This window comes from Lolium perenne, chromosome 6 (genome assembly GCF_019359855.2).
Source record: "Lolium perenne isolate Kyuss_39 chromosome 6, Kyuss_2.0, whole genome shotgun sequence".
NCBI lineage: Eukaryota > Viridiplantae > Streptophyta > Magnoliopsida > Poales > Poaceae > Lolium > Lolium perenne.
This window is the reverse complement of record NC_067249.2, coordinates 202,220,845-202,248,249: the sequence shown is the minus strand read 5'-3', so window position 1 is coordinate 202,248,249 and position 27,405 is coordinate 202,220,845. Positions and strand designations below refer to the sequence as shown.

Sequence of the window (27,405 nt, the reverse complement as noted above, 5' to 3'; positions counted from 1 at the left end):
GGAAAGAGAGCTCGGGTATATAAATAACCGAGGCACGCGGAGACAAGGATGTATTCCCGTGTTCCTTTCCTTTGCAAGAAGGTACGTCACGTTTGGAGGAGTGGAGGTCCCACGAAGGATTCCCCAACGCCATGAAGGCTCACCCTATTCTCCGAGCCACACCCACGAAAGATAATGAGCTTTTCCTTATGGTTAGCTTTTCCTCCGCTCCGCAGATGGCAAGCTCCACAACCACTTCACAAGCTCCACGAAGAAGAATCCCGGGCCTCTTCACAATCTTCCTTGAAGAGATCACCGGAGCACCTACCGCCAAGCCAACTAGAGGTCTCCCTCCAAGAGTAACAAGCTCACGGTCTCTCACTCGAACTAATCGTGGTGGAGAGCTCAACGCTATGCAATGATGCAAAGCAAGAACACTAGAGGTGTTCGAGTCCTTCACACTCAAATCCCACCAAAGCAACAATTTTTTTTCGAGAAAACGCAAAGGACCTTTGCGCTTCATTTCATTGAAAAGAAAGAGTTGTAATTACAAGTCTCCTAGGAGACGGTGATACAGGGTGGGGGATGGTTTGCCTAGTGCACATCCCAACTGGTTGGAAGGACGGCCCTCAGTCCTAGAGCTCCTGCCCTTGCCCAGAGACGAGCTTCTTCCTTGATGTTGGCGAGCAGCGCTTGCGTCGATGGCTGGGCCCTGTCAAACACGCAGTCGTTTCTGTGTTTCCAGAGCATCCATGGTATGAGCAAGGAGGCTGATGCGGACCCTTTCCGAAGCGGCTTTGGGAGTGTAGGCTTGACCTTTGCCATCCAGTCACTGAGCGAAGCGTCCTCGGCGCCAGGGATAGTGCATGGCATCCTAAGCCAGGAGAGCACCTCATGCCAAACTAGCTTGGCAAACGGGCACTCCAGGAGCAGATGATGCATGGTCTCAGGCAGCTGATCGCAGAGAAGGCATCTGGGATGGTGCTGCAACCCTCTCCATGCAAGCCTTTCCGCGGTCCAGCAGCGATCTTGGAGGGCCAGCCAGAGGAAGAATTTGACCTTCTGGGGCACCCAGGTGCGCCAGATGAATTTGGCCGCAGGGCACGCCGTGGACCCGTGGAAAGTGGCCATGTAGGCGGATTTGGCAGAATATACTCCCGAGGCAGTCCACTTCCAGTTGAGCCGGTCCGGCTCACCACTGAGCATCGTGCCCTTGGATGCCCAGGTTCCCGTGTATGTCTGTAGCCCAGGCGTTTCCTTGCAGCCCATCGGCGACGGTGCGGGATTTGCGGCGTCTTTTTGGTATGCACTTGAACAACGATGGCGCTATCTCACGCACCGAGCGGCCCTCAATCCATCGGTCGTCCCAAAACTTGGCTTCACGTCCATTGCTGAGGATCATAGTCGTGGAAGCGAAGAACAGGGCCTGTTCTTGGTCGAAGAATTGGAGCTCCAAGCCATGCCAGGCACGCCGGTCGTCCGTTCTGCTCAGCCATAGCCAGCGTAAGCGCAGGGACGGGCTGGTTCTCTCCAGGTCATGGACCCCCAGGCCACCGTAGGCGATGGGACGGGCGACGCGCTGCCAATTGACATGGCAGTGCCCGCCATTGGCAGCCGCGCGTCCCGACCAGAGGAAGCCTCGCTCAATCTTGACGATGAGCTTGAAGATCTTCTTGGAGGGAGCCAGGACAAGCAGTTGGTGGATAGGGATCGCACCCAGGACGGATTTCACCAAGGCGAGGCGGCCAGCCTTGCCCATGAGGCCGGCCTTCTAGGTGGGTAACCTGCTTGCCACCTTGTCCACCATCGGTTGCAGTTGTCCACTCGTGGGTTTGCGATGGTGAGCGGAATGCCTAGGTAGGAAATGGGCAGCTCGGCGACAGGGCAGTCCAGCAGGGCGATGGCCGGCGCCGCCTCCTCCGGGGCACAGCGTATGAGGGTGGCCGTGCTCTTGCCGTAATTGACGTGCAGCCCCGACGCGCGGCCAAAGAGCTCGAGTATGGCCTTGACGGCCTCGATCACCTCCCGAAGCGGGTGGCAGAACAGGATGACGTCGTCGGCAAAAGAGGAACAACAAATGCTAGGATGAGATTAGAGAGGAACAACAAAGAGGAAATCAACAAAAGACTCCAAGATGTAGATCCAAAGGGTTCCCCTCACTTAGAGGAGAGATGGATTGGTGGGGATTGCAGATCTAGATCTCCTCTCTTAGATACCTCAAGAATGAGCAAGAATCATGGGGGCAATCAAGAGAGAGGGCAAGTTCTTCAAAGTCAACAATGGAGGAGAGAGAGTGGAAGAACTTCTTTGGCCCAAGGTGGAAGAAGGGCTATTTATAGCCCAAGAGCAATATAACCGTTGGGGAAAAGTTGGGCTGAGTCAATGGTCGAGGAAGCCGGTCAACCGGGCCTAGGACCGGGCCGTACGATTCAGGACCCGGTCAGACCGGGCCACAGACCGGACAAGCCGGTCCAAACAGGACCACGGGCTAGGCCAGCACCGGGCGAAGCTGGAAGACTTACTGGATAGTGCCCGGTTGGCACCGATCCAGGGGCCGGTTTGAACCGGGACATCCGGTGGGACGGCCGGTCATGCAGGGCGAGAAACCGGGCCAGCCGGTCCAACCGGACCACAGACCGGCCAGGGGGAAAACAGCTTTTAGATGATTTTAGAGAGGGAGTCTCCCACCGTCAAGAAACGGTGAAGACGTCCAAACTCGAAAACGCAATAGAAGATGCATGCAGATTCCGTTTTCGATGAACTTGGGCTTGTTATAAAACTAGCAACAAGCTCAAGAACCTCTCACAGAGAAACACCAAGAAGCAATAGGGATATGCAAAGTATGCAAAGGATTGAGCTCCCTAAGACGATGTGATCAAGTTACCCAACCGAAAGCCCCTCTTGATAGTGCGGCTATTTATCCTATAATCCGGTCTCCCATCAACCACCTTGAGACCGGTAAAAGGAAAACCTAGCAAGGTCATACATTTGCCTTGCGCATCCCGCTTGATCTTGATGATAACTCTTCAAGCTCCACTCAAGCCGGAATGCCACACTTGATCATCGTTATTTCGTGAAGACTCACAAATGCTCCCCCATACACCATGATGGGAAAGCTCCATTGATGTACATCTTCACATGTCCATTATCATCAAATAGACGACAAGCTTCAAGCATATGATCCTCTCGAGATGCTCAACTTGAACTTGCCCAACTCAACCTTGATGACGATCACCACTTACCGTCATCCTCTCATGGGCATACCACGTGACTTCACGTGGCACATTCTTCATGCTTCATGTGTTGACCAAACTTGAATCTATTCTTCACTCTTTGTATTGGTGAACCTTATATCTTCTCATGCTCTATCATACTATCTTGATCGATGATCTTGATGCCAATACACAAGGTGTATCTTTATCTTCATGGCATCCATACTTGAATCCAACACATGGAATACAAGTAGTACCTATGGAATATTCCTTCGTATAAACTCAATGAAAACATTAGTCCATAGGGGTTGTCATTAATTACCAAAACCACACATAGGGGCAATGTACCCTTACACTGGTTATTTCTACACTCGTGTGAAGTTTATTATGTAATGGGTAAAAATTCTCCTGGGCAAGTGGAATTTGCAAATCTATACCGGAGGAAGGATGGCTATGTGACATGTAACACCTAACCAGCTTGCCCTAGGGTAGTTTGGACACTTCCATTCGCCGGTCCATTTTATCATTTCGTTGTGTAGGGAGGCACCTTTTTTAGAAAAAAACGAGTAATATTAAACACATCAGGTTTGTAAGATTTTCAACCTTCCAAAAATCGTATTTGTAAGAATCAGAAAAATTCCAAATAAATCATGCACATACATATTGCGTTGACTTACTCGTGCAATTTTTATTTTATAATATAGGATTGTATATGGCCTAGACAAGAAAAAGAGCAAGTTAAACTTGTGGGGTGAGAACCCGGGTCCTTGTACCATTTCCCAGTCACTCGTTCATTTTTCGATAAGTTACATTCTTTTGTGTGTTCAAGTTTTGAACCTGGCATACACATAGAAGCATGCATTCCCCACATGCATGATTTAGGTTGCATTTTGTCATTCACTACGGAACCAGTCAAGGTGCCAATGGCTGTCATGTCGTCGGCACAGCTAGAATTGTCGTCAACACCTAGTCGTCAGCATAGACCTATTTACCGCTTGGCAATTCTGACTCGATTTTTTAAAAAAATCTCTCACACGGACCATTTTAACTCTAACTACACTTAATATTAGGTAATATTGCACTCATGGTTAAACTTCTCGGTCAGTTACCCATCCTCATACTGCTTCAGCCCTAGCACACTTAACTTATCTATTCCTTCCGGACAAGCTTCTATGAAAGAAATGACACTTCGTTAATAATACTACCATATCAATCGTATTAACCTCTATTCCTTGATGTTGCACCTCTTTACTTTTTTGAATTCCAAACAATTACTTATGTAAAATGAATAAGTAATATTAATCTTGAATTCAAATGATAATAAAATGATTTTATTTTTTTCCTTTTCTATTTAATATGGAATAATTAATAGCTTTAAATATGTAAATCGGAATTTAACAAAATAATATGTCTAAAATCAATCAGAAAAATGAGAGGAATCCAAATATGATATCTATATCATATTTTGAACCCAAAAATGAATTTTCCAAAAAATCATGAGCATTAGATCATACACGTGTAGTTCAAATCTGACCGACTTCCTACCAATTTGGCAGGAATTTGTCTTTTTCACGACGGGTGGATGAAAATGTTTACGATACCCCAGTTGGGAAATTGTGCATGTAAGGTGGTCTAGTAATTTTTAAAAATGGGTTGGTACCATTGTGAAACTTTTATTTGGTGGTTGCTTCACAAAACATCCCATTTTTGGGACTCGGAAAATGGAAATAGTTTTTTGGTGCGAGGAAAAGGAAATATTCCTCCTGCAAAATTGTTCGCCATCCCAAGATGCACATGTGTGGATAATATGGACACATTATCATAAACTATACCACGAATCTAGCCATAATATTAGTCATTCGGCCTGAAAGCCATGAAACATCGAACATGATAGCTTATTTCTGAGATGGTTTTTTGAGATATTTACAATATTACAAGTTTTATATTTTTTTCTTGAAACTATGTCACATAATATGACACCACGCGAGGATTTTTCGTTGTTTTGACCATTTTTGAATTTCTTATGCCTGTTTCAAACTACGGTCAAAATGACGGGATTGAAGATTCCTAGCTCGGGGACGAGTCTCGCTAAACTTGAAGTGAATTTCTGATGAAATAGCATATTGTGAATCAAAAAATGATTTTTCCAAAAATTCATGAGCATTAGATCATGTACATGCAGTTCAAATCTGACCGACTTTCTACTGACTTAGCAGAAATTTGTCTTTTTCATGAGGGGTGGACGAAAATGTTTTAGATATCCTAGTTGGGAAATTGTATATGAAATGCTTTCACATTACCCTCTTGTCATGGCATTAGATACTTCTGATAAATTTAGGCATGCACTTAAGTACATTTATAATGCGGCGTTGTATTTGCCCACAGAAATGCCCACAGAAACGGTCAAAATAGCAGAAATTCTACTACTCCCTCCGGTTTATATTAGTTGACACAACTTTATCTAGATACGGATGTATCTAGACACGTTTGTTGACTAGATACATCTATATCTGGACAAAGTCTAGATATGGATATATCTATTTCTAGACAAAACTAAATCAATTAATATGAATCGGAAGGAGTAGAAGAATCCTAAAAATTCTAGAGCAGTCAACAACTTAGAGAGCACATATGTATAGCAAGACAGGGATAAATATCTTGACAATGAAGGTGATAACTACACACTAACCACTGAAAGAAAATTGGCATGAGTACTTGGTCTAGGTGGCGAGCTGTTAATTCAGTCAATTCAGCAGATGGTGCCACTGAATATGAAAATGTCGTGTCAACCCCTATCAATACACATATAAACATTGAAAAATTAGGCGAACACTAAGCAATACCACTACAGGAATGGGCTGATATGCCGACGGCCGGTAACCCTCGGCATAGCCGGTTTTGGCCGTCGGTGTAGGGTATGCCGAGGGCAGCCCTCGGCATAGCTCCTCGAGCAAAGTCAGCCTCGGTGGAGCCATTATTGCCGTCGGCGTAGCCAAATGTTTTTAAAAAAATCAAAAAAATCGTTTTTTCGCTATGCCGACGGAAAAATCCTCGGCATAGAGTTCTAAGTTTTTTCAAATTTTAAATTTTTTACACCATTTCTATTCTTTTTTTACTTGTTTATCTTTAACCCAAGAAACTTTTTTTAACTCTAAGTACACTTAATCTTAGGTCAAATTGCAATCATAGTTAAACTTCTAGTCGATCACCCATCCTCTCACTACTCCAGTCTCAGCACACTTAACTTCATGATTTCATTCGGATGAGCTTCCATTAAAGAATTGACACCTTACTGATAATAATAGCATATCAACCCTACACTACTAGGAAAAGGCTTATAGCCGCACTCCTTACCGCCGGCAATTACGATTTGAAGATGCCGGCGGTAAGGCCTTCCAGGGGGACCTAACCCTACCGCCGGCGAGATTGAAAGGATGACGCCGGGGGTACGTCCATTACCACCGGCGGGTTCGGCACGAAGGTGCCGGCGATATAATGGACTGCGGGGTCCCAATTGGCCCTGGCTTTACCGCCGGCAATTTGGGCCCAAAAACGTCGAGGGTAGCAGGCTCTACCGCCGGGGAACACGAACCGAAGATGCCGGGGGTAGGCCCACACTGCACTACTTTTTCGGTAAAACGCACCACCACCACCACTCCTCTGTCTCATCCCCTCCCCCCTTTCCCGATGCCAACCACCACCACTCCTCCTCCGCATCCACCTCCCGCATCCCCCGGGCGCCGAGCCCACCGCCGTGCCCTCCTCCTCCTTCCCCATCCTCCGCATGGACTACTCGCCCCAGCCCAGCACAAGCCGCCCACCCGCCTGCCTGTCTCGTTGTCTCCCGTCCGCGGTCACCTCCCCAGCGCTGGACATGGGGTTGAAGGGCTTCGTCGAGGGCGGTGCCGCCTCCATCGTCGCCGGCTGCTCCACGCACCCGCTCGACCTCATCAAGGTCCGCATGAAGCTCCACAGAGAGATGCCCCCACTAGCCCCAGCCATGCGCTTCACCCTCGTCTTCCCCTTCCCGCAGCACCACCACCACGACCTCCTCCAGCCGCCGCCGCGCAAGCCCGGGCCCATCGCCATGGGCGCCCAGATCCTGCCCTCCTCCTCCTTCCCCATCCCCCGCCGCGATGCTGCCGACCTCGGCGGAGGCCATGACCACCACCAGCCCCGGGGGCTCACCAGGACGCCGCGCTTGCGCCACATTGACGACATCGAGGTTGGGGCCTCCGTGCTCCGCATGGACGACTCGCCCAGGAGATGGCAGTCGTCGTCGTCGAGCGGGATGGTGGCGTGCAGCGGCGGTGGGCTTGATCGCTTTTGCTTTTCTTTTCAGGGTCCTTGATATAAATTTGTAGCTCATGTTTGTATTATGTTTACTTCTAGACTTTTTTTGTAATTTGTACACAGCCTGGCGCTGCAGATGCGCTGCTAGGCCTGCTTTTTTTATTTCCAGAAATTGATACCGCCGGCGAGTAGAGCAAACCCGGAAAAGCGTCGGGGGTATTATCATCTTAACGCTGGAGAGTACAAAAACGCCGGGGGTAGCCACTTACCACCGGCGAGTACAAAAGCGCCGGGGATAGCCTAAATCTGTGTGCCGGTGGTAATGTTATTCCTAGTAGTGCTATTAACCCTTGTACCATGATATCACATCTCTTTATTTTTGAATTCCAAACAATTCTTAAGTAAACAACAGTGAATATATAAGTAATAATAATATTAAATTCAAATAACAATAAAATGATTTTATTTTTTGGTCTTTTTCCATTTAATATGGAATAATTAATATCTTTAAATCGGAAAATCGAAATTTCATAAATAATATGTCTAAATCGATTAGAAAAATGAGAGGAATATAAATATAACATCCGTATCATATTTTGAACCTAAAAATTAGAGGAATCCAAATATGACGTCCAGTATGCCATCTAGCGAAAACGCCCCCCTGGAGATGCGGAATGGCCGTACCAGGCGTGCAGGTGCACCGTTCGCCAACACGCTAAACGAACAAAAAATAGCAGATAAAGTGATGTGTTATATACTTAAAAAATATTTCCCGAAATTTATTGAGCAACGGAAAGTGTACCCCTAGTTCAAATCTAGACACTTTCCAGTAGATTCGGCGGGACATCGCAGGAAGCCGCATGTATTACCTGATAGCTAGTGCACATATATGGCATGTGATATGTGGTGCGAAGGCGGTGTCTTACCACTACGCCAAAGGTCTCGCGCAATACTAAAATGCGCTCCATGTAGCTGCTTCACACAAAAAAAAAACGTTTTGGCACCCCGAAAATGAAAAAACCATCGCCCGTGGGTCGGATTGGAAATCCGCTCACGGGGCCTTGCTTCCTATCCCAGGGACAACTCACATGCCAAATATGGCCTCGTTCCGACAAACTATGCGGTGTAACGGGTCGTTTCCTACTCGTTTCCCCTAAAAGCTAGCCATAGAACTCCGGGCGTGATAGCCTTATTTGTGAAAGGTTTCCAAAATAATTGATATATCCCAATTCCGACTTTTGGAGTGGTTACTAGCACACATAAAATGATGCCATGCGAAACCGCGGGATTTTCTGAATTCGTTTAATTTGTCATGTGATCAAAACGAGGTCCCCGGGAGATGTGGTATGGCCGTACCGGGCGCGCTGGTGCACCCGTTCACCATCGCACTAAACGGAAAAATTTAGCACATAAAGTGATATGTCATAGACCTAAAAATATTTTTCCAAGAATTTATTGAGGGACGGAAAGTGTACCCCTAGTTCAAATCCGTAAAGTTTCCCGCGGATTCGGCGTGACACCGCAGTAAGCCACATGGATTCCTAGATATATAGCACACACATATGACATGTGATAGGTGGTGCGGAGGCGGTCTCCTACCACTATACGAAGGTCTCGCGCAATACTATAAAACGCCCCATGCAGCTGCTTCACAAAAAAACCGTTTTGGCACCCCGAAAATGAAAAAACCATCGCCCGTGGGTCGAACTGGAAATCCGCGCCGGGAGCCTTGCTTCCCATCCCAGGGCCCACACATGCTAAATATGACATTGTTTCGACAAACTATGCGGTGTCACGGGCCATTTCCTACTTATTTCCCCTAAAAGCCAAATAACTCCGGACTTGATAGTCCTGTTCGTGATGGGTTTTCCAAAAATAATAGCCGTATCCAAATTCCTACTTTTGGAGTGGTTAATATGACACATAAAATGACGCCATGCGGATCCGTGGGATTTTCTGACTTCGTTTAAATTGCCATCTGGTCAAAACGGGAACCCGAGGACATATAAGAAAGTGTTTTAATTGTTACTATCTTAACATGGTACTGTACATGATTGAAATATGCATAATTTTTATATAAACGGATAGAGGATGTTTTTCTGAATATTTCGATACCTTATAGGCATTTTTCTGACATCATATGAATCAGGTATGTTTTTTACAAAATTAGACAAATTTGAAGGATGGCGTACGCCGATAGTGGCCGTCGGCGTAGCCCTGTCTACACCTAGGGCCAAAGGTATGCCAAGGGCGGCCCTCGGCGTAGACCTCGCTACGCCGACAGCAACGCTACATCGAAGGTCTTTTTGGCAGGCTGGCCTGGCCGGGCCATACGCCGACGGCTCCGACTTTTGGCCATCGGCGTATCGCGTCATTCCTGTAGTGTACTACCACCGCTTGAAAACTTAAGGCTTATTATATTTTTAAAAAGAAAGGCAAGTGAAGTTTGATATTTTCTTTAAGAAAATTCTATCAATAAGTATGATATTCTGTAGGGATCATATGAAAACAATCTCATTAAACATTCTCATTATCTATCTAATGATATTAATTTTGTATTTAGCATGTTAACATATTTTGGTAAAAGTTAGGTAAACTTGACATAGTTTGATATTTTAAAAATAATATAAGTCTTAAGCTTTGTAATGGAGATCGTACCCGGTACGCAGTACTCCTCATGTAAGACTTGGGAGTCTATGAGGCCCGTCGAAAGACTTGGAAGTCTCGAGGCGCGTTCAAAGACTTGGAAGACTTGGAAGTCTACGAGGCACGTTAGGAAAAGAAAAAAGAAAATGACTTCCAAGTTGCGTGGTTGCGTTCCTGCACTCCTCTATAAAAGTTGGGGTTTCAGTTGAGAGCTGCAAATTACCCAGCTGGACCGATCGCTCCAACATGGCCTCTGAGAGAGACGGTAGCAAGGATTTTTAGATATAAGGCACTAGGTGCCCGACTTTAAATTAATAAAGCCCGCAGGTTCACAACGATTCATTACATGCTGCGGCGTACAGCTTAGCCAGGACAGTACGAATAAACGAGAAACTTGGGGTCGGCCTCCCCTAACAGACCGAGAACCAGAGAACACAGCTAAGTCTACATCCGCTCCCTGGGATGAAGAAGAAAGGTGTAGCTTCAGGTGTCTTCCGGAAGGTGAACAGCATGCATCCGTTTGAGTTCTGAGATCAGCCATCTAAGCCAGGGACGATCCAGAGGTTTCGCCAGAAGGAGCCACTGCTGCAAACAAAACAAGGTTTTAAAGATTATGTCAGCAGGGTGCCTAATTAACTTAGACTCAATGGTCATCTTATTTCTGATAAGCCAAAGCGCCCAGGATTGTGCCAGAAAGAGGCACCAAATCGTTCTACGAGCCCGACCCGTGAAATTGGCAATAATCGCGAAGAATTGCGGGAAGGAGGCAGGGCACCAACTGCACTGAAGAATTTGTCTAAGGACGCTCCAGGCGAACACGGCCAAAGGACAAGTGAAGAAGATATGATCCGCCGTCTCCCTTTCCCCACAAAGAGAGCAGTTGCCGTTGCCTGGTCCGTGCCTCGACAAGATGTTAGCACTAGAGGGGAGACGATCGAGGACTAGCTGCCATGCAAAGATGCGGATTTTAAGCGGAACTTTTGCCGCCCACACATCCTTGAAGTGTGCGACAGTCGCCCCTTGCGACAGACGCGCATACATGGATTTGACGGAGAAAATCCCGTCACTCTCGAGGCGCCAAGACACCCTGTCCGGGCCTTCGACCAGCACGGTAGAGTCGATCAAGGACTGCAACTCTGCATGGTCTCTAACCAGCTCCTGGTCAAGCTGTCTACGAAAACTAATCGGCTCATTGGAACCACAAACCTGTGCCACGGAATCCATCTGCGAGCAAGCAACGTTGAACAGACCTGGAAACCTATCTTTTAGAGGTGCCTCCGCCACCCATCGATCCATCCAGAACTTAGTGCGGCGACCGTCTCTTATGGAATGCTTAGCCCCTAATTTGAACAGATGCTTAATCTTATGAATACTGCGCCAAAACTGAGAGCCCCGTTGCCCGGATGCCGTGAAAATGTCATCAGCGTTGGTGTACTTGGCATTGATCAGCTGTCTCCATAGCTGGTTGCCGTCTTGATACAACTTCCATACCCATTTCAACAAAAGCGCCACATTCATGAGCCTTGAGTTGACAATCCCCAAACCCCCACAGTCCTTAGGTCTGCAAACTGCAGGCCAATTGACCAGATGGAATTTCCTCTTAGGGCCCACCCCTTCCCAGTAGAATCTTGCTCTGTGGGAGTCAAATTTGGCGTGAATGCCATCTTGAAGCAGGAACAGACCCATCGCAAATGTAGGCAGATTGGATGGCAGGCGTTGGACAGAATCAGCCGTCCTCCCGACGACATGAATTTGCCCCACCAAGGTTCCACTTTGGCAGCCAGCTTCCTGACTAGGAACAACCATTGTTCCATGGTCAGCGCTCTGTCCGAGATTGGTAGCCCTAAGTAGATGAACGGAAACTCCCCTAGTTTGCAGTTCAGCTGATCCGCCACCCTCTGTTGCCTTGCCTGTGATCTCCCCATCACAATCACCTCAGATTTATGGTAGTTAATTTTTAGGCCCGACATGTCCTCAAAACACATCAAAATGAACTTAAGGTTTGCAAGCTGTTGCTCATCATCCTGGATCATGATAATAGTATCGTCGGCATACTGGAGGTGCGTGATTCCCCCAGGAATCAGGTGTGGGACAACCCCAGCAACATGTCCAGCAGTGTTGGCGCTAGTGAGAATAACAGAGAGGGCTTCTGCCATGAAATTGAAGAGAAGGGGGGAGAGCGGGTCCCCTTGCCGGACTCCCCTTTTATTTCTGAAGAACGGGCCCACCTCCCCATTGATAGAAATTGCTGTCTGTCCCCCAGAGACCAGCTGCATGATACGATTAACAGCCCCAGAGTCAAAGCCTTTGCATCTGAGCACCTCCTTGAGGAAATCCCAATTGACCCTGTCGTACGCTTTTTCAAAGTCCAGCTTAAGGAGGATGCAAGCCTCCCTTTTGGCTTTAACCTCATGGACTACCTCATGCAGGGCCAGGATCCCATCCAGGATAAACCTCCCCTTGATGAATGCAGTTTGGTTAGGACTAATCACCCTGTTAGCAATCGGGTCCAGTTTGGTAGCCACCGCCTTTGAGACCATTTTGAAAATCACGTTGATAAGCGCGATAGGCCGAAACTGGGAAATGTGGTCCGCTCCCTGGACCTTAGGAATCAGGGACAGGATCCCAAAATTGAGTCTGGAAATATCGATTCTTCCCAACAAAAAGTCGTTGACGATGTGCAGGACTCCCATCCTGAGCAGAGGCCAGAATTTCTTGAAGAATTGGACCGGAAGGCCATCTGGTCCGGGGGCCGTGTGATGACGGGAAAATGGCGGCGACAAAAATAGCTAATGTACGCGTCCACGTCATAGAGACAGATAGTAATTTTAGATGCGCAGTGCATAAGATAAATAAAAGATATCAAACATTGCAGGTACTTTATTTCCAGAACTTTCACATTTACATAAAAGAACTGTTAATTACATCTCCGGAGAGAAAACCCTTGATTAAGTATTCCAACAATAGCTATTACATGACACTACAACATATGGGTACTACAAATTGTAGTAACTAAAGTCCTCCTCGCTTCCGCTGCCGCCGTCGTCGATAATGCTGCTCGTGGAGCACTTCATCTTCTTTAAGTTATCATGTTTTTGGCATCATTTATATTTAGTGTATAAGTCTCATTTTTCACTTGCACTAGTATAAGAGGTACAAGCACAATATTTGGCACTTGTACTAGTTTGGGAAGTACAAGTAAAGCGCATGCATCAGATATATACTATATTCAGTCGGTACTATATTCAGTTGGCTTAGATCATGAAGTAAACTTTTAATTGTCCATGAGGTTGTTTCATTAGCCAACTAATAAGAGCATCAGAATGGTGCATGCGATTTTGGCCCAGGGTCATGCACAATGCTTTTCTACATGCATGCATCAGCAGCTATTCTATATTTAAATCCGCATATTCTTTTTCTAGTACGAAGGGTGTAGTACTGGTTAGTACTGATGGGTGTAGCACTGAATCATCGCTACAGGGATATACATAATTTAATTTCTCATTTCCTTTCAACATGAGAGTATTTGAGGAATGCAAGCTAACCGATTATATCTTGGACTAACCTGCATCTATCTTCGTTTAATTTTTATCTTGCATACACGTTGAGGTATGTGCAAGAGGATATTATCATGGGGCTGCTAATACATTTCCAGAGATGCTATAGCAACAGAAGTGTAAGGATTTTTAGACCTGACTCCTTTTTAGAGCATGACAGCTCATATGAAGATACTAGATTCATCTATTCCAGAGACTCAGCTAGCTATACTTTCTCGTACGTTTTTAACTGTACCGTGATTTAGTATTTAGTAGTTTAATATTTAAACCAACTGGTGCATACGACAAGTAGATACTGCGATGCGGTGCTAATTCATGTTCGGAAGCATTTATATTAGCATACAGATGCCGGCTTTTATATTTGAATTTTAGAGCATGGAAGCTCATATGGGAAACTTATTTTATATCGCATCGGAGACTAGATCTGTCTATTTTGGAGACTCGTCTAGCTAGACTTTGGCGTACATATTTAATTGTACTAATCTTTGATAATAGTAGTTTAATATTTCCACCAAACCACTATTTGACGACATTCGGCTCATGCTATATTTTCAGTGCACGGCCAACTTGGTTTCTACTCAACTTCATCTATATTACTAGCATGATGGATAGTATAAAATGCAAGTTGATTTGGCTAGGCATGACTTTACCCTATGTTTCTTGGATCGGTATGCCACATGAGAATTTGATTAACTTTGGCTTCACTTGTGTTATAACTAGCGCCGTGTAGCAATATGCCCACGTGTAGCATAACCGAGAGAAGTATGGTTATTTCTTCTTAGTTGTATCATCACTAGCATAGCATAGCATGTAGTGTGACCAAGTAAGAGTATATGTTGATTTGTGAGTATGCGGACTTTCCATTGAATATGCATGCAACTTGGTGGTGCAATATGGTTTCAACACCTATGTTAATGCACTAGTTTTGTATGCGAGACTAGTGTTTCTATATGAACATATTTCATTAAGTTTCACTTCACTTGTATTATTACTAGGGCCGTGTGACAATACGCCCACGTGTAGCATAACCAAGTGGAGCTTTGTGATTTCTTCTCATTTGTATTATCACCAACATAGCATAGCACGTATGCACGTAGTGTAACCAAACTCGAAGTATATATCGATTTTATATTTGATGGAGCATGATAAAACCTATGGCAATTTCTTGGTTCAGTTTAGCTATATGGGACTAAACTATGCATGGAGTAAATATCATGTACGAGCACTTTGATCATTATATTTAGTTCTAGTACTAACAACATGGTGTACTAGTTTTCTTTGTAACTCCTAATGTGGAATGGAATACAGAACATTTCACATACACTACTCCGTATCTAGTGCAAAACCAATATGAGTGAATTTACCCATCAAACAATTTATCGGAATTCATACTTACATCCATATGAGGGAATACATAATTTATTTTTAGTTAATATATGCCGATGGGTCAGCATCAAAAAGCAACAACTCATATATATATTTATGACTAGACTATCATCTTATATGGAGAATAATCTAGGATCTTTACAGCACAATAGGTATCATCATGGGATCGGAACTGCCATCAAACATAATTTTATCATGTGCACCTAATTTGTATCCTCATAGGACCAATGGCCACTATGAGACCAAAGTAGGATTTGGTTGATTATCCCGATTTGTATCTTCATGGGATTTCACCATGAGACCAAAACAAGGGATATATTAATTTGGGCAAGTTAGAGCAATATGTGCAATCCAATCAATATCTATTTTAGTTCTATTCTTGAATTGTATCACATGAGACCAAAGATTATCATGAGACCAAACAAGATATGAACTTGGTTCTATTCTTGAAGTGTATCACATGAGATCAAAGATCATCATGAGACCAAATAAGATATGAACTTTGGTTCTATTCTTGAAGTGTATCACATGAGATCAAAGATCATCATGAGACCAAACAAGATATGAACTTTGGATTGTGTAGGGATTTGAACCTAGAAAATATATGTGTTGTATGGAGCAACAATCACCATGGGAGCACCATGGGAGCAGAGGAGAGTATGAACCTTCTTTTTAATTACCTTTGCGTGGAGATGTTGGAGCGCCGGCGTGTTCCTTCAGCAGCGTCAGCGACGATCGGCCGGCAATACGTACAACGAGCGGCCGGCAGCGAGTATGTGCGAGTATAGCCTAGCAGCGGCGCGAGCGTGGGCGAGTAATTTTTTGGGTAGCAGCGATGGACTGATTTGGTGATTCTTGACGGATGATTCGCGAATGGTGATTAGCCTCAGCGATGGACTGGGGTGGTCTTTATATAGACGATTGGCTGAGTGACGCCGTAAGAAAATCGTGGGAACGTGCCCACGTTCTCTCGATCGTGCAGGTCCAGGAAACTTGGCCGAGCGGGTATCGTGGCCGAGTAGATCTTTGTACAGTCAGCCTTTTGCTATGTATTCTCTAGTGGGCTTTGGTAATTTAATAACCCAGCTAGTTAGCCCGATAAGCTCAACGCATTGTCTTGCTTGTGGACATGGGCTGGGTATTATTATATGTTAATTAAGGTACGGTGCCGCAAAATCCATGCAACCCAGAGTTGCACGTAGTTGGTTTGGTTGTGGCGCAGTAGCATGTAAACTAGCTAGATTGTAAAGTGTTAATTCACGTTGCTAGCATAGCTCAACCTCTACACATGTTGTGAATTTCTCTTTGGTGAAATCTTTCTATGATATATTTAATATGATGTGCTCGTATTTCATAGGGTTGCCGCGGTGATGCAAATATAATTTTGATCTCGCAGTCGACTATTTATTGTCACCGCGACTTTGCTTATTTTAGTCAATATTAGACCATCGTAGTTGACGCAATGTCCAAAAGACAAATATGTTTTATTTTATTTGTAAGGAAACTCTTTTTTTATTTAATTATGTCTATATATAATCGAGACAAAATTGGTGTCAACAGATGCCCCTCGAGGTCTGGATGCGAATATTATTATGCTTCGGATCCGGAACTCGAAAATATGTGTGCACGATTTATATTTTTTTATGCAACTCTTTAGGTTTGTATGCACCTAGGATGTTTGTATAAGCACCAGAGATTTGCCGGGCTTCCTTTGATTGACTCATTGATTTGAAATTCTATTTGAGACTTCTGATTGGTAAGAGTTTGAGAATTTTGTGAAGTCTTCCAAGTCTTGGTTTGTGATGCCTTTGGTGATTATTTTGCTTTTAAGTGAAATCTTATTGTGGTTAATGTTTGAGTGGTGCTCACATAATTATACGGAACCATTCGTTTATTTGCTTCTTTCTTTGTAAGAAGACAAGTTGAGGTCACGGTCCCTAAAGGAAGGTTTCTTATGGAGTAAATGTCAATATAATGACATGCAGATCGCTGGACAGAGACTTTATTGTCGTACTAGGGATCAATATGGAATGTCAGAGTGAAATATTTTTCCCTCTTTGTTTTGAAAGGGGAAACAAAGGCTTCTTTTTTTTTGCAGTTTTGATCTCTCATCAGTGAGGTAATTTGGATCACCATTTTTGTTCGTGAAACATTGGAGCTTTTTTTAGATTTTGTCCTAATTTTTGTATGAGGCTTATAGTTTAGTTCATTATAGCCTTGGTGCAAATTTAGTTTATTTATTTATTTTTAGATTTATATAACGCTTGTAGTTTAGGCTCGTAGCATTGGAGCAATTTAAATTTTAATATTACGCTTATAGTTTAGGCTCATATAGCATCGGAGAATTTTAAATTTTTATATAACGCTTATAGTTTAGGCTCTTATAGCATTGGAGCAATTTAATTTTCATAAGACGCTTATGGTTTAGGCTCATATAGCGTTGGAGAAATTTGAACTTATATGATGCTTATAGTTTAGGCTCGTATAGCATTGGAGCAATTTAATTTTCATAAGACGCTTGTAGTTTAGGCTCATATAGCGTTGGAGCATTTTGAATTTATATGACACTTATAGTTTAGGCTCGTATAGCATTGGAGCAATTTGAATTTATATGATGCTTATGGTTTAGGCTCCTATAGCATTGGAGCAATTTGACTTTGCATATGACGCTAACAGTTTAGGCTCGTATAGCACTGGAGCATATTTGATTTCTTTTACGCTAATAGTTTTGGATCATATAGTATTGGAGCCAGTTTCATATGACGCTTATAGTTTAGGCTCTTATAGCGTTGGAGCAATTTGAACTTATATGATATGTCCACATTGAGCTATCGGTATATACTCATGTAGCTTTGGATTCCTTTCATGAAACTAGAATTTTGTACTTATGTCGGTATTGCGCCTTTTCATTTTGAATAATTTTAGGCTGTAGACATGGGCACATCAACAAAAAATGGTTGTGTAGCCGCGTGTGGAGAAATATGTTTCTTCCGATCCGGATAGCTTCGATTGATTCAAATGACGTGGGCAAGCATGGCTTATATTACTCCACCTTGTAATAATTCCCACAACCTTTTTTTAGTGTGCCTTAGTGATGCCTATAATCTTCTTGGTGATTTAGAACTGCTCGGAAGAGGCACCTCTCTTGCATTTCTTTCCAGATCTTGATCGAGAATGGTGGGGATTTTCTATATCAAAGTTATTTCCAAACCTGATAAATTTTTACCAGCTGGGACAACAGTAAAGTTCCATTTGTGGGCAGTATGTTAACATGTTGCGATAAATTTGGGTATATGATCATGACGAGATCCAGACCAGTGAATCTTTTGAATCGGGTTTGTTGGTAGTAGTTACACAACGGTTAATGCAACATTTGGTGGGTAAGGTAGAATTTTGTACCTTGGCATAATGTCATGCTATATTTACATATATTGATCCTAAATACCTTTATATATAAACTTTAATTATTTAGAAGCGACTTCTTCATTCTTTTTTCTGTGTGCGTGTATGTTGTTCGCCAAATGGTTTTGAAGGCTTGCAATTTCTTCCGCATTTTCTGTAGCTCGAGGTGCAGTTAAATCAACTACGCCTAGGACTTTTATCGACCTGAGTATGATCTTGATAATCTTTCTTTGATGTTTGAGTGTAGTTAATTTTATTCACTCCTAATATTTCCATCAGATAGATAAGATAGTGAGCTAAAGAAATCCACCACGTTTCCTTCTATGGGAAGAGATGTATATGAAGGTATTGTTATATATGTTTTCAACATCAAGGACATATATCTTCTCCTAGGCTTGTCTCGAATAACTATGAATGTTTAGAAAAAACACTTTGAGGCTACATAAGCTTGAGTTCGCCTCAAGTATATGAAGATAATTTACATGGGCTTGTCTAAAGCTCCATAGAACGTATGAAGGGCAAACAAATTTTCCTGTTCACGTGATACATGCTCTAATTAACCATGCATATTATGATATGGCAAGGTTAAAATGCCCCAACATATTGGAAGCACGCTATTTTTTCTGAATTTGAGCCAAGTTCCATGTGTGACTCTGCGGATGAACTTAATGATCTCTCGGAAATATTATCTTAGGAAATTTCCTTTTATTTACTTTTGATAGACCTGCGGATTTTGTGGTCGTAGGATACTTTTCCAGCAAGGTGGAAGATTCTCGATATGTCATCTCCATGTTTCACTTTGGCTTCTTGTACGCCTCAAGAGTTTTAGCATGCACCAACATCCATTTTGGTTGTAGCACACGACACCATTATGGCCTGGATATACCTTGTGTTATCACGAGCCACCGAAGGGCCTAATAGCACATCCAACAAGAACGATTTAAAATATTGATTGGGTGAATAGTTGCTGATTTTTACCCATTGCTTTTGTAAGGTCACTGATATTTGCGTGCGAGACTATTTATTTGTGCGTCTATAGTTTGGCCAGCTCTATCATGCACTGTATTTTTTTTATGGCGAGCCATTAATCCATTCTCTATCTTTGATGAGGCTAATATGAGCCATTTGGTCCCAATTGAACATGATCTTTAGCCTCGTGGGTATTTTCAGTACGCCCTGTTTCATGCTTACCAAGGCAAATTTATTTGTGCGTGTCTTATTAATTTTGGAATCTATTTTTTATTTGCGCAAGGCCAAGACTCGCAACCTTTTGTAGTTTTTTTTGTCACATTTTAGACTCGTGAATGCTAGGAGTAAATTTTCTTTATATCTGCCCCAGTTTATACTTGTGATAGCGTGGAGTAAATTTTCTTTATATTTGCCTCAGTTTATATTCCTAATGGAGTGGAGTAAATTTCTTTATATTTGCCCCAGTTTATACTCGTGATGGCCTGGAGTAGATTTCTTTATATTTGCCCCAGTTTATACTCGTGATGGCGTGGAGTAGTTTTCTTTATATTTGCCCCAGTTTATACTCGTGATGGCGTGGAGTAGTTTTCTTTATATTTGCCCAGTTTATACTCGTGATGGCGTGGAGTAAATTTTCTTTATATTTTTTGGATTTTGCCATCAGTTTAGACTCGTGAATGCTAGGAGTGATTTTGACTTATATTTTTTTTTTGGATTTTGCAATCAGTTTAGACTCGTGAATACTAGGAGTAAATTTTTCTTTATAATTTTTGTTTTGGATTTTGCAATCAGTTTAAACTCGTGAATGCTAGGAGTGAATTTTCCTTTTTTTTTTTGATTTTGCAATCAGTTTAAACTCGTGAATGCTAAGAGTAAATTTTCTTTTTCTTTAATTTTTGGATTTTGCAATCAGTTTAGACTCGTGAATGCTAGGAGTGATTTTTGTGACTCGAGTACTATCATCTCACAGTTTATACCTATAAGATTTTGTAGTTATTTAAATATGATCACAATTTATACTCATAGGATTGTTGAGTAATTTTCATATCATCACAATTTATACTGATAATATTTTGGAGTAATTTCATATCATATCAATATATACTCATAAGATTTGAACTATTTTTTAATATCATCACAGTTTATACTCCTAAGATGTTGGGGTAATCTTTAATATCATCACAGTTTATACTCATAAGGGTTGGAGTACTTCATATCACCACATTTTATACTTGTAAGGTTTATTGTTTTAATATGATCATAGTTTATATAAGTTGTTGGAGTACTTTTAATATAATCACAGTTTATAATCATGAGATGTTGTAGTAATTTTAATATCATCACAGTTTATACTCATACGATGTTGGAGTATTTTTTTTTAGTATCACACAGTTTATACTCATAAGATTTTGGAGTACTTTTAATATCATCACAGTTTATACTCATGAGATGTTAGAGTATTTGATATCATCTTATACTCGTAAGATTTTGGTGTAATTTTTATTCTCATCACACTTTATGCTCGTATGATTTTAGAGTACTTTTAATATCATCGCAGTTTATACTCATGAGATCTTGGAGTGTTTTTAATTACACCACAGTTTATACTCATAAGTTGTTGGAGTACTTTTAATATCATCACAGTTTATACTCATGAGATGTTGGAGTAATTTTAATATCATCACAGTTTATAATCATACGATGTTGGAGTATTTTTTTTAGTATCACACAGTTTATACTCATAAGATTTTGCAGTATTTTGTAATATGGCATAGTTTATACTCATAAGGATTTGGAGTTTGTTTAATACGGCACAGTTTATACTTATAAGGATTTGGAGTATTTTTTAATTTGGCATAGTTTATACTCATAAGAATTTGGAGTATTTTTAAAAATTTGTCATAGTTTATACTCATAAGATTTTGGAGTATTTTTTAATTTGGGATAGTTTATACTCATAAGGATTTGGAGTATTTTTTAATTTGGCATAGTTTATACTCATAAGAATTTGGAGTATTTTTCTTTAAAATTTGGCATAGTTTATACTCATAAGGTTTTGGAGTATTTTTTTTTTTAATTTGGCATAGTTTATACTCATAAGGATTTGGAGTATTTTTCTTTAAAATTTGGCATAGTTTATACTCATAAGGTTTTGGAGTATTTTTTAATTTGGCATAGTTTATACTCATAAGGATTTGGACTATTTTTTATAAATTTGGCATAGTTTATACTCATAAGGTTTTGGAGTATTTTTTTTAATTTGGCATAGTTTATACTCATAAGGATTTGGAGTATTTTTCTTTAAAATTTGGCATAGTTTATACTCATAAGGTTTTGGAGTATTTTTTTAATTTGGCATAGTTTATACTCATAAGGATTTGGAGTATTTTTTATAAATTTGGCATAGTTTATACTCATAAGGTTTTGGAGTATTTTTTATAAATTTGGCATAGTTTATACTCATAAGGTTTTGGAGTATTTTTTATAAATTTGGCATAGTTTATACTCATAAGGTTTTGGAGTATTTTTTTTTATTTGGCATAGTTTATACTCATAAGAATTTGGAGTATTTTTTTAAATTTGGCATAGTTTATACTTATAAGGTTTTGGAGTATTTTTTAATTTGGCATAGTTTATACTCATAAGGATTTGGAGTAATTCTGATTGGTAGATTTTTTACATGAGGTGGTTGAAGTTTTATACTCGCTCAACGTTGGAGTGTTTATTTCACACAATATAGTATGCATGATGTCATCACTCCTAAGACATTGGAGTTATTTCATTTCATAGATTTTTCTTTACAGGATGTGGTTGAAGGTTTATACTCGCCCAACCTTGAAGTATTTATTTCATACAAAATATAGGATGCATGATGTCAGCAGTTTATAGTCATGTGACATTGGACTAATTTCATCAATTCAAGGTGCCTTTTTATAAGATATGAGAAAGTTACATATCTTAGATTTTTTAATGAACCTTTTCATATGTGCCAAGTGACATTGGAACCTCTTTTTATATTCAAAGTTTCACATGTCACCACTTTAGCAATTGCCGCTACTTTTTTTTATCCATATGGATGCCATGTCTTGTGATTATGACACTAAATTCTTTTGTTGTCACAAGAAACCCAAAATGCACATTTTATTGGGATCAATTTTTTAAACTCATTTTGCATGTGGCACTTAGATACCACAATAAGCTAATTTTCTTGATCTCGATCATGCTTTGAGTTGAGGACAATATCATCGAAAAAATCAACATATTTTTTCAGATGCAAGCTAGTCCACTTCCATCTCATGGTGATGGCCTAGTGGAGATAGAAAAATACATTTATTTCTTTTAACTACCATAATAAGATTTTTCTGCTATTTTCTGTATGTCGATATATCTAGTATACTCATTGTTAAGAACCACGGCATGATCCTTGGAGTGGTTTAGAATTTTTTTTCCAAGTGAACCTAATCAAGGCAACAACCTTTGAAGGGTCTCTAACGTTGTCCGGATCGTTAAGCCACCCTTGCTGATATTGAGATGACAATCCAAGAGGTCATTTTCCATATTCTTGGAGTAGTGGAAACATAAGTTCGTCGACTATAACACGGCGATAGTTGATATTTCGCGATTTGCTTTGGTGATGTTGATGATGGTTTACTATTGTTGTCCGCTGCCTCTATGACACCATCGACAGTGAATTAAATATTTCAAAAGAGTTTTTTTGAAACTCTCTTGTGTGGTGGCGAAAGAGTGAGCGTTGTGGGTTTTCTTCCCCCTTTGGTGCATGTTCAGATTTCTTGCTCCCGTGCACTCCATTAACTTGACTTGCTGATGAATCATTCTCTCCTTGTATCCTGCTATATCAAGAATCAGCCCATACTTCCATCTTGTTTCTTTCAAGGGTTGCACGCCTTGCATTTGCACAACCAGCCTAAATGACATACTCTCTTATCTTGGGTTCTTCCTTCATACTCCGGTCATTTTCATCTGCTGACATGGACTGGCCTGACAACATATATTTCAGTGTTTGACATATACTTTGTGGTATGTATGAAAATCAGTGTGACGCCTTCCACGAACTGTTGGGTTGGCATTCCCATCTCTTTTTTATATTGAATATGCAACTTGTTTTTCTGACTTCTTGCTAAGTCGGAGTCAGCTGCATTCGGAAGGTTGATCCACGCTTAATAAGCCCTCTGTCGCTGGTGGTGGTGATGAGCCGGGTCAAAGGAAGCTTCAAATGATGGACATGGCATTGTCGCCAGCGATCACAAAGGATCTGAAATTGTGGCGGTTGGATCCACATGACATGTCACAATATCTTTCGGAGTGGGGTACACGCCGTGCCACATGAGCGAACATTTGGTGTTCGGCTTAGTGTACGTGAGGATGAACTCGAGAGCGTCAACCGGAAGTTGACCAAGTGGTCAAGGAGGTTTATTTTCCTTCACTATCACAACCTTTGCTTTGTCCACTACAGAAGCCTTTTGAAGTGCCCCTGCGTGTTTGGCACAGGCTTGTATGAGCCTGTTCCATATGCTTCATGAGAAACATTGCTCGACGATGCGCCCACCTTCATTTTGGAAGGAGTGAGCGGTACCGTGACCTTGGTCGATGTAGTAGACAAAGAAACTGGTTCGTGTCTTGTTTGAGTAAACAGAGCTAAAACATAGTGCATCGACGAAGCGATCTTTAGTGGGGCTGCTCTCTTTTGCAAGAACCAGCCACTCTTCGAATGACGTGCTATGGAACCTCAATGTAGCCTGCTGGTTAGTAGGCTTGACACATGATGCCTTTGCAAAGCCGGGGGAACCAAATCGGCTTAAGCAGCCTTATGTACACTCACAAGCTGATCATTTGAAACAGCTCTTAAAGTTCTTGCTGCAGCTCGCATTGTTCTCCTGGATTACTTTGGAAGAACACGAGTAAACCACTCTATAATATGGAGATTTTTCTTAGCCCTGTTTAGTCGTTGATGGCCTCCTAAGCAGACTTTGGCTTAGTAAGTCACGAAGAGGACAAATTGGCACATCAAACTAAATAGATCCATAGCAGATAGTCAGAACTTGTTGCTCTTGTCCCTCCATGTCTTGAAAAATGGAGGACCCATATAATAGTCCTCTCAAATATGATATATTTTGAAGATGTATTATGAGTACATATGTTGTATGATATGTTGGAATTTCAAAGATGAGGGGAGAAATATGTCCCACCGGGCGTGCCAGAATCTGATGACGGGAAAATGGCGGCGACAAAAATAGCTAATGTACGCGTCCACGTCATAGAGACAGATAGTAATTTTAGATGCGCAGTGCATAAGATAAATAAAAGATATCAAACATTGCAGGTACTTTATTTCCAGAACTTTCACATTTACATAAAAGAACTGTTAATTACATCTCCGGAGAGAAAACCCTTGATTAAGTATTCCAACAATAGCTATTACATGACACTACAACATATGGGTACTACAAATTGTAGTAACTAAAGTCCTCCTCGCTTCCGCTGCCGCCGTCGTCGTCGTCTGCTCGTGGAGCACTTCATCTTCTTTAAGTTATCATGTTTTTGGCATCATTTATATTTAGTGTATAAGTCTCATTTTTCACTTGCACTAGTATAAGAGGTACAAGCACAATATTTGGCACTTGTACTAGTTTGGGAAGTACAAGTAAAGCGCATGCATCAGATATATACTATATTCAGTCGGTACTATATTCAGTTGGCTTAGATCATGAAGTAAACTTTTAATTGTCCATGAGGTTGTTTCATTAGCCAACTAATAAGAGCATCAGAATGGTGCATGCGATTTTGGCCCAGGGTCATGCACAATGCTTTTCTACATGCATGCATCAGCAGCTATTCTATATTTAAATCCGCATATTCTTTTTCTAGTACGAAGGGTGTAGTACTGGTTAGTACTGATGGGTGTAGCACTGAATCATCGCTACAGGGATATACATAATTTAATTTCTCATTTCCTTTCAACATGAGAGTATTTGAGGAATGCAAGCTAACCGATTATATCTTGGACTAACCTGCATCTATCTTCGTTTAATTTTTATCTTGCATACACGTTGAGGTATGTGCAAGAGGATATTATCATGGGGCTGCTAATACATTTCCAGAGATGCTATAGCAACAGAAGTGTAAGGATTTTTAGACCTGACTCCTTTTTAGAGCATGACAGCTCATATGAAGATACTAGATTCATCTATTCCAGAGACTCAGCTAGCTATACTTTCTCGTACGTTTTTAACTGTACCGTGATTTAGTATTTAGTAGTTTAATATTTAAACCAACTGGTGCATACGACAAGTAGATACTGCGATGCGGTGCTAATTCATGTTCGGAAGCATTTATATTAGCATACAGATGCCGGCTTTTATATTTGAATTTTAGAGCATGGAAGCTCATATGGGAAACTTATTTTATATCGCATCGGAGACTAGATCTGTCTATTTTGGAGACTCGTCTAGCTAGACTTTGGCGTACATATTTAATTGTACTAATCTTTGATAATAGTAGTTTAATATTTCCACCAAACCACTATTTGACGACATTCGGCTCATGCTATATTTTCAGTGCACGGCCAACTTGGTTTCTACTCAACTTCATCTATATTACTAGCATGATGGATAGTATAAAATGCAAGTTGATTTGGCTAGGCATGACTTTACCCTATGTTTCTTGGATCGGTATGCCACATGAGAATTTGATTAACTTTGGCTTCACTTGTGTTATAACTAGCGCCGTGTAGCAATATGCCCACGTGTAGCATAACCGAGAGAAGTATGGTTATTTCTTCTTAGTTGTATCATCACTAGCATAGCATAGCATGTAGTGTGACCAAGTAAGAGTATATGTTGATTTGTGAGTATGCGGACTTTCCATTGAATATGCATGCAACTTGGTGGTGCAATATGGTTTCAACACCTATGTTAATGCACTAGTTTTGTATGCGAGACTAGTGTTTCTATATGAACATATTTCATTAAGTTTCACTTCACTTGTATTATTACTAGCGCCGTGTGACAATACGCCCACGTGTAGCATAACCAAGTGGAGCTTTGTGATTTCTTCTCATTTGTATTATCACCAACATAGCATAGCACGTATGCACGTAGTGTAACCAAACTCGAAGTATATATCGATTTTATATTTGATGGAGCATGATAAAACCTATGGCAATTTCTTGGTTCAGTTTAGCTATATGGGACTAAACTATGCATGGAGTAAATATCATGTACGAGCACTTTGATCATTATATTTAGTTCTAGTACTAACAACATGGTGTACTAGTTTTCTTTGTAACTCCTAATGTGGAATGGAATACAGAACATTTCACATACACTACTCCGTATCTAGTGCAAAACCAATATGAGTGAATTTACCCATCAAACAATTTATCGGAATTCATACTTACATCCATATGAGGGAATACATAATTTATTTTTAGTTAATATATGCCGATGGGTCAGCATCAAAAAGCAACAACTCATATATATATTTATGACTAGACTATCATCTTATATGGAGAATAATCTAGGATCTTTACAGCACAATAGGTATCATCATGGGATCGGAACTGCCATCAAACATAATTTTATCATGTGCACCTAATTTGTATCCTCATAGGACCAATGGCCACTATGAGACCAAAGTAGGATTTGGTTGATTATCCCGATTTGTATCTTCATGGGATTTCACCATGAGACTAAAACAAGGGATATATTAATTTGGGCAAGTTAGAGCAATATGTGCAATCCAATCAATATCTATTTTAGTTCTATTCTTGAATTGTATCACATGAGACCAAAGATTATCATGAGACCAAACAAGATATGAACTTGGTTCTATTCTTGAAGTGTATCACATGAGATCAAAGATCATCATGAGACCAAACAAGATATGAACTTTGGTTCTATTCTTGAAGTGTATCACATGAGATCAAAGATCATCATGAGACC

The 27,405-nt window shown here is 41.4% G+C and overlaps 1 protein-coding gene and 1 pseudogene across 1 annotated transcript; one reads left to right on the top strand and one right to left on the bottom strand.

Annotated features, from left to right (window-relative positions):
* Positions 1-573: 573 nt before the first annotated feature.
* LOC139832597 (uncharacterized) lies at positions 574-1,110 on the bottom strand. The gene has a single exon (XM_071822389.1). The coding sequence runs from the start codon at positions 1,108-1,110 to the stop codon at positions 574-576; it is 537 nt and encodes a 178-aa protein (XP_071678490.1).
* A 9,206-nt stretch (positions 1,111-10,316) lies between these two features.
* LOC127306379 (aspartyl protease family protein At5g10770-like) overlaps positions 10,317-27,405 on the top strand; it is a 30,804-nt pseudogene continuing 13,715 nt past the window's right edge.

Excerpts from the sequence above, each read along its gene's own strand:
- LOC139832597 (XM_071822389.1), bottom strand. The coding sequence starts at position 1,110 with ATGGCCACTTTCCACGGGTCCACGGCGTGCCCTGCGGCCAAATTCATC.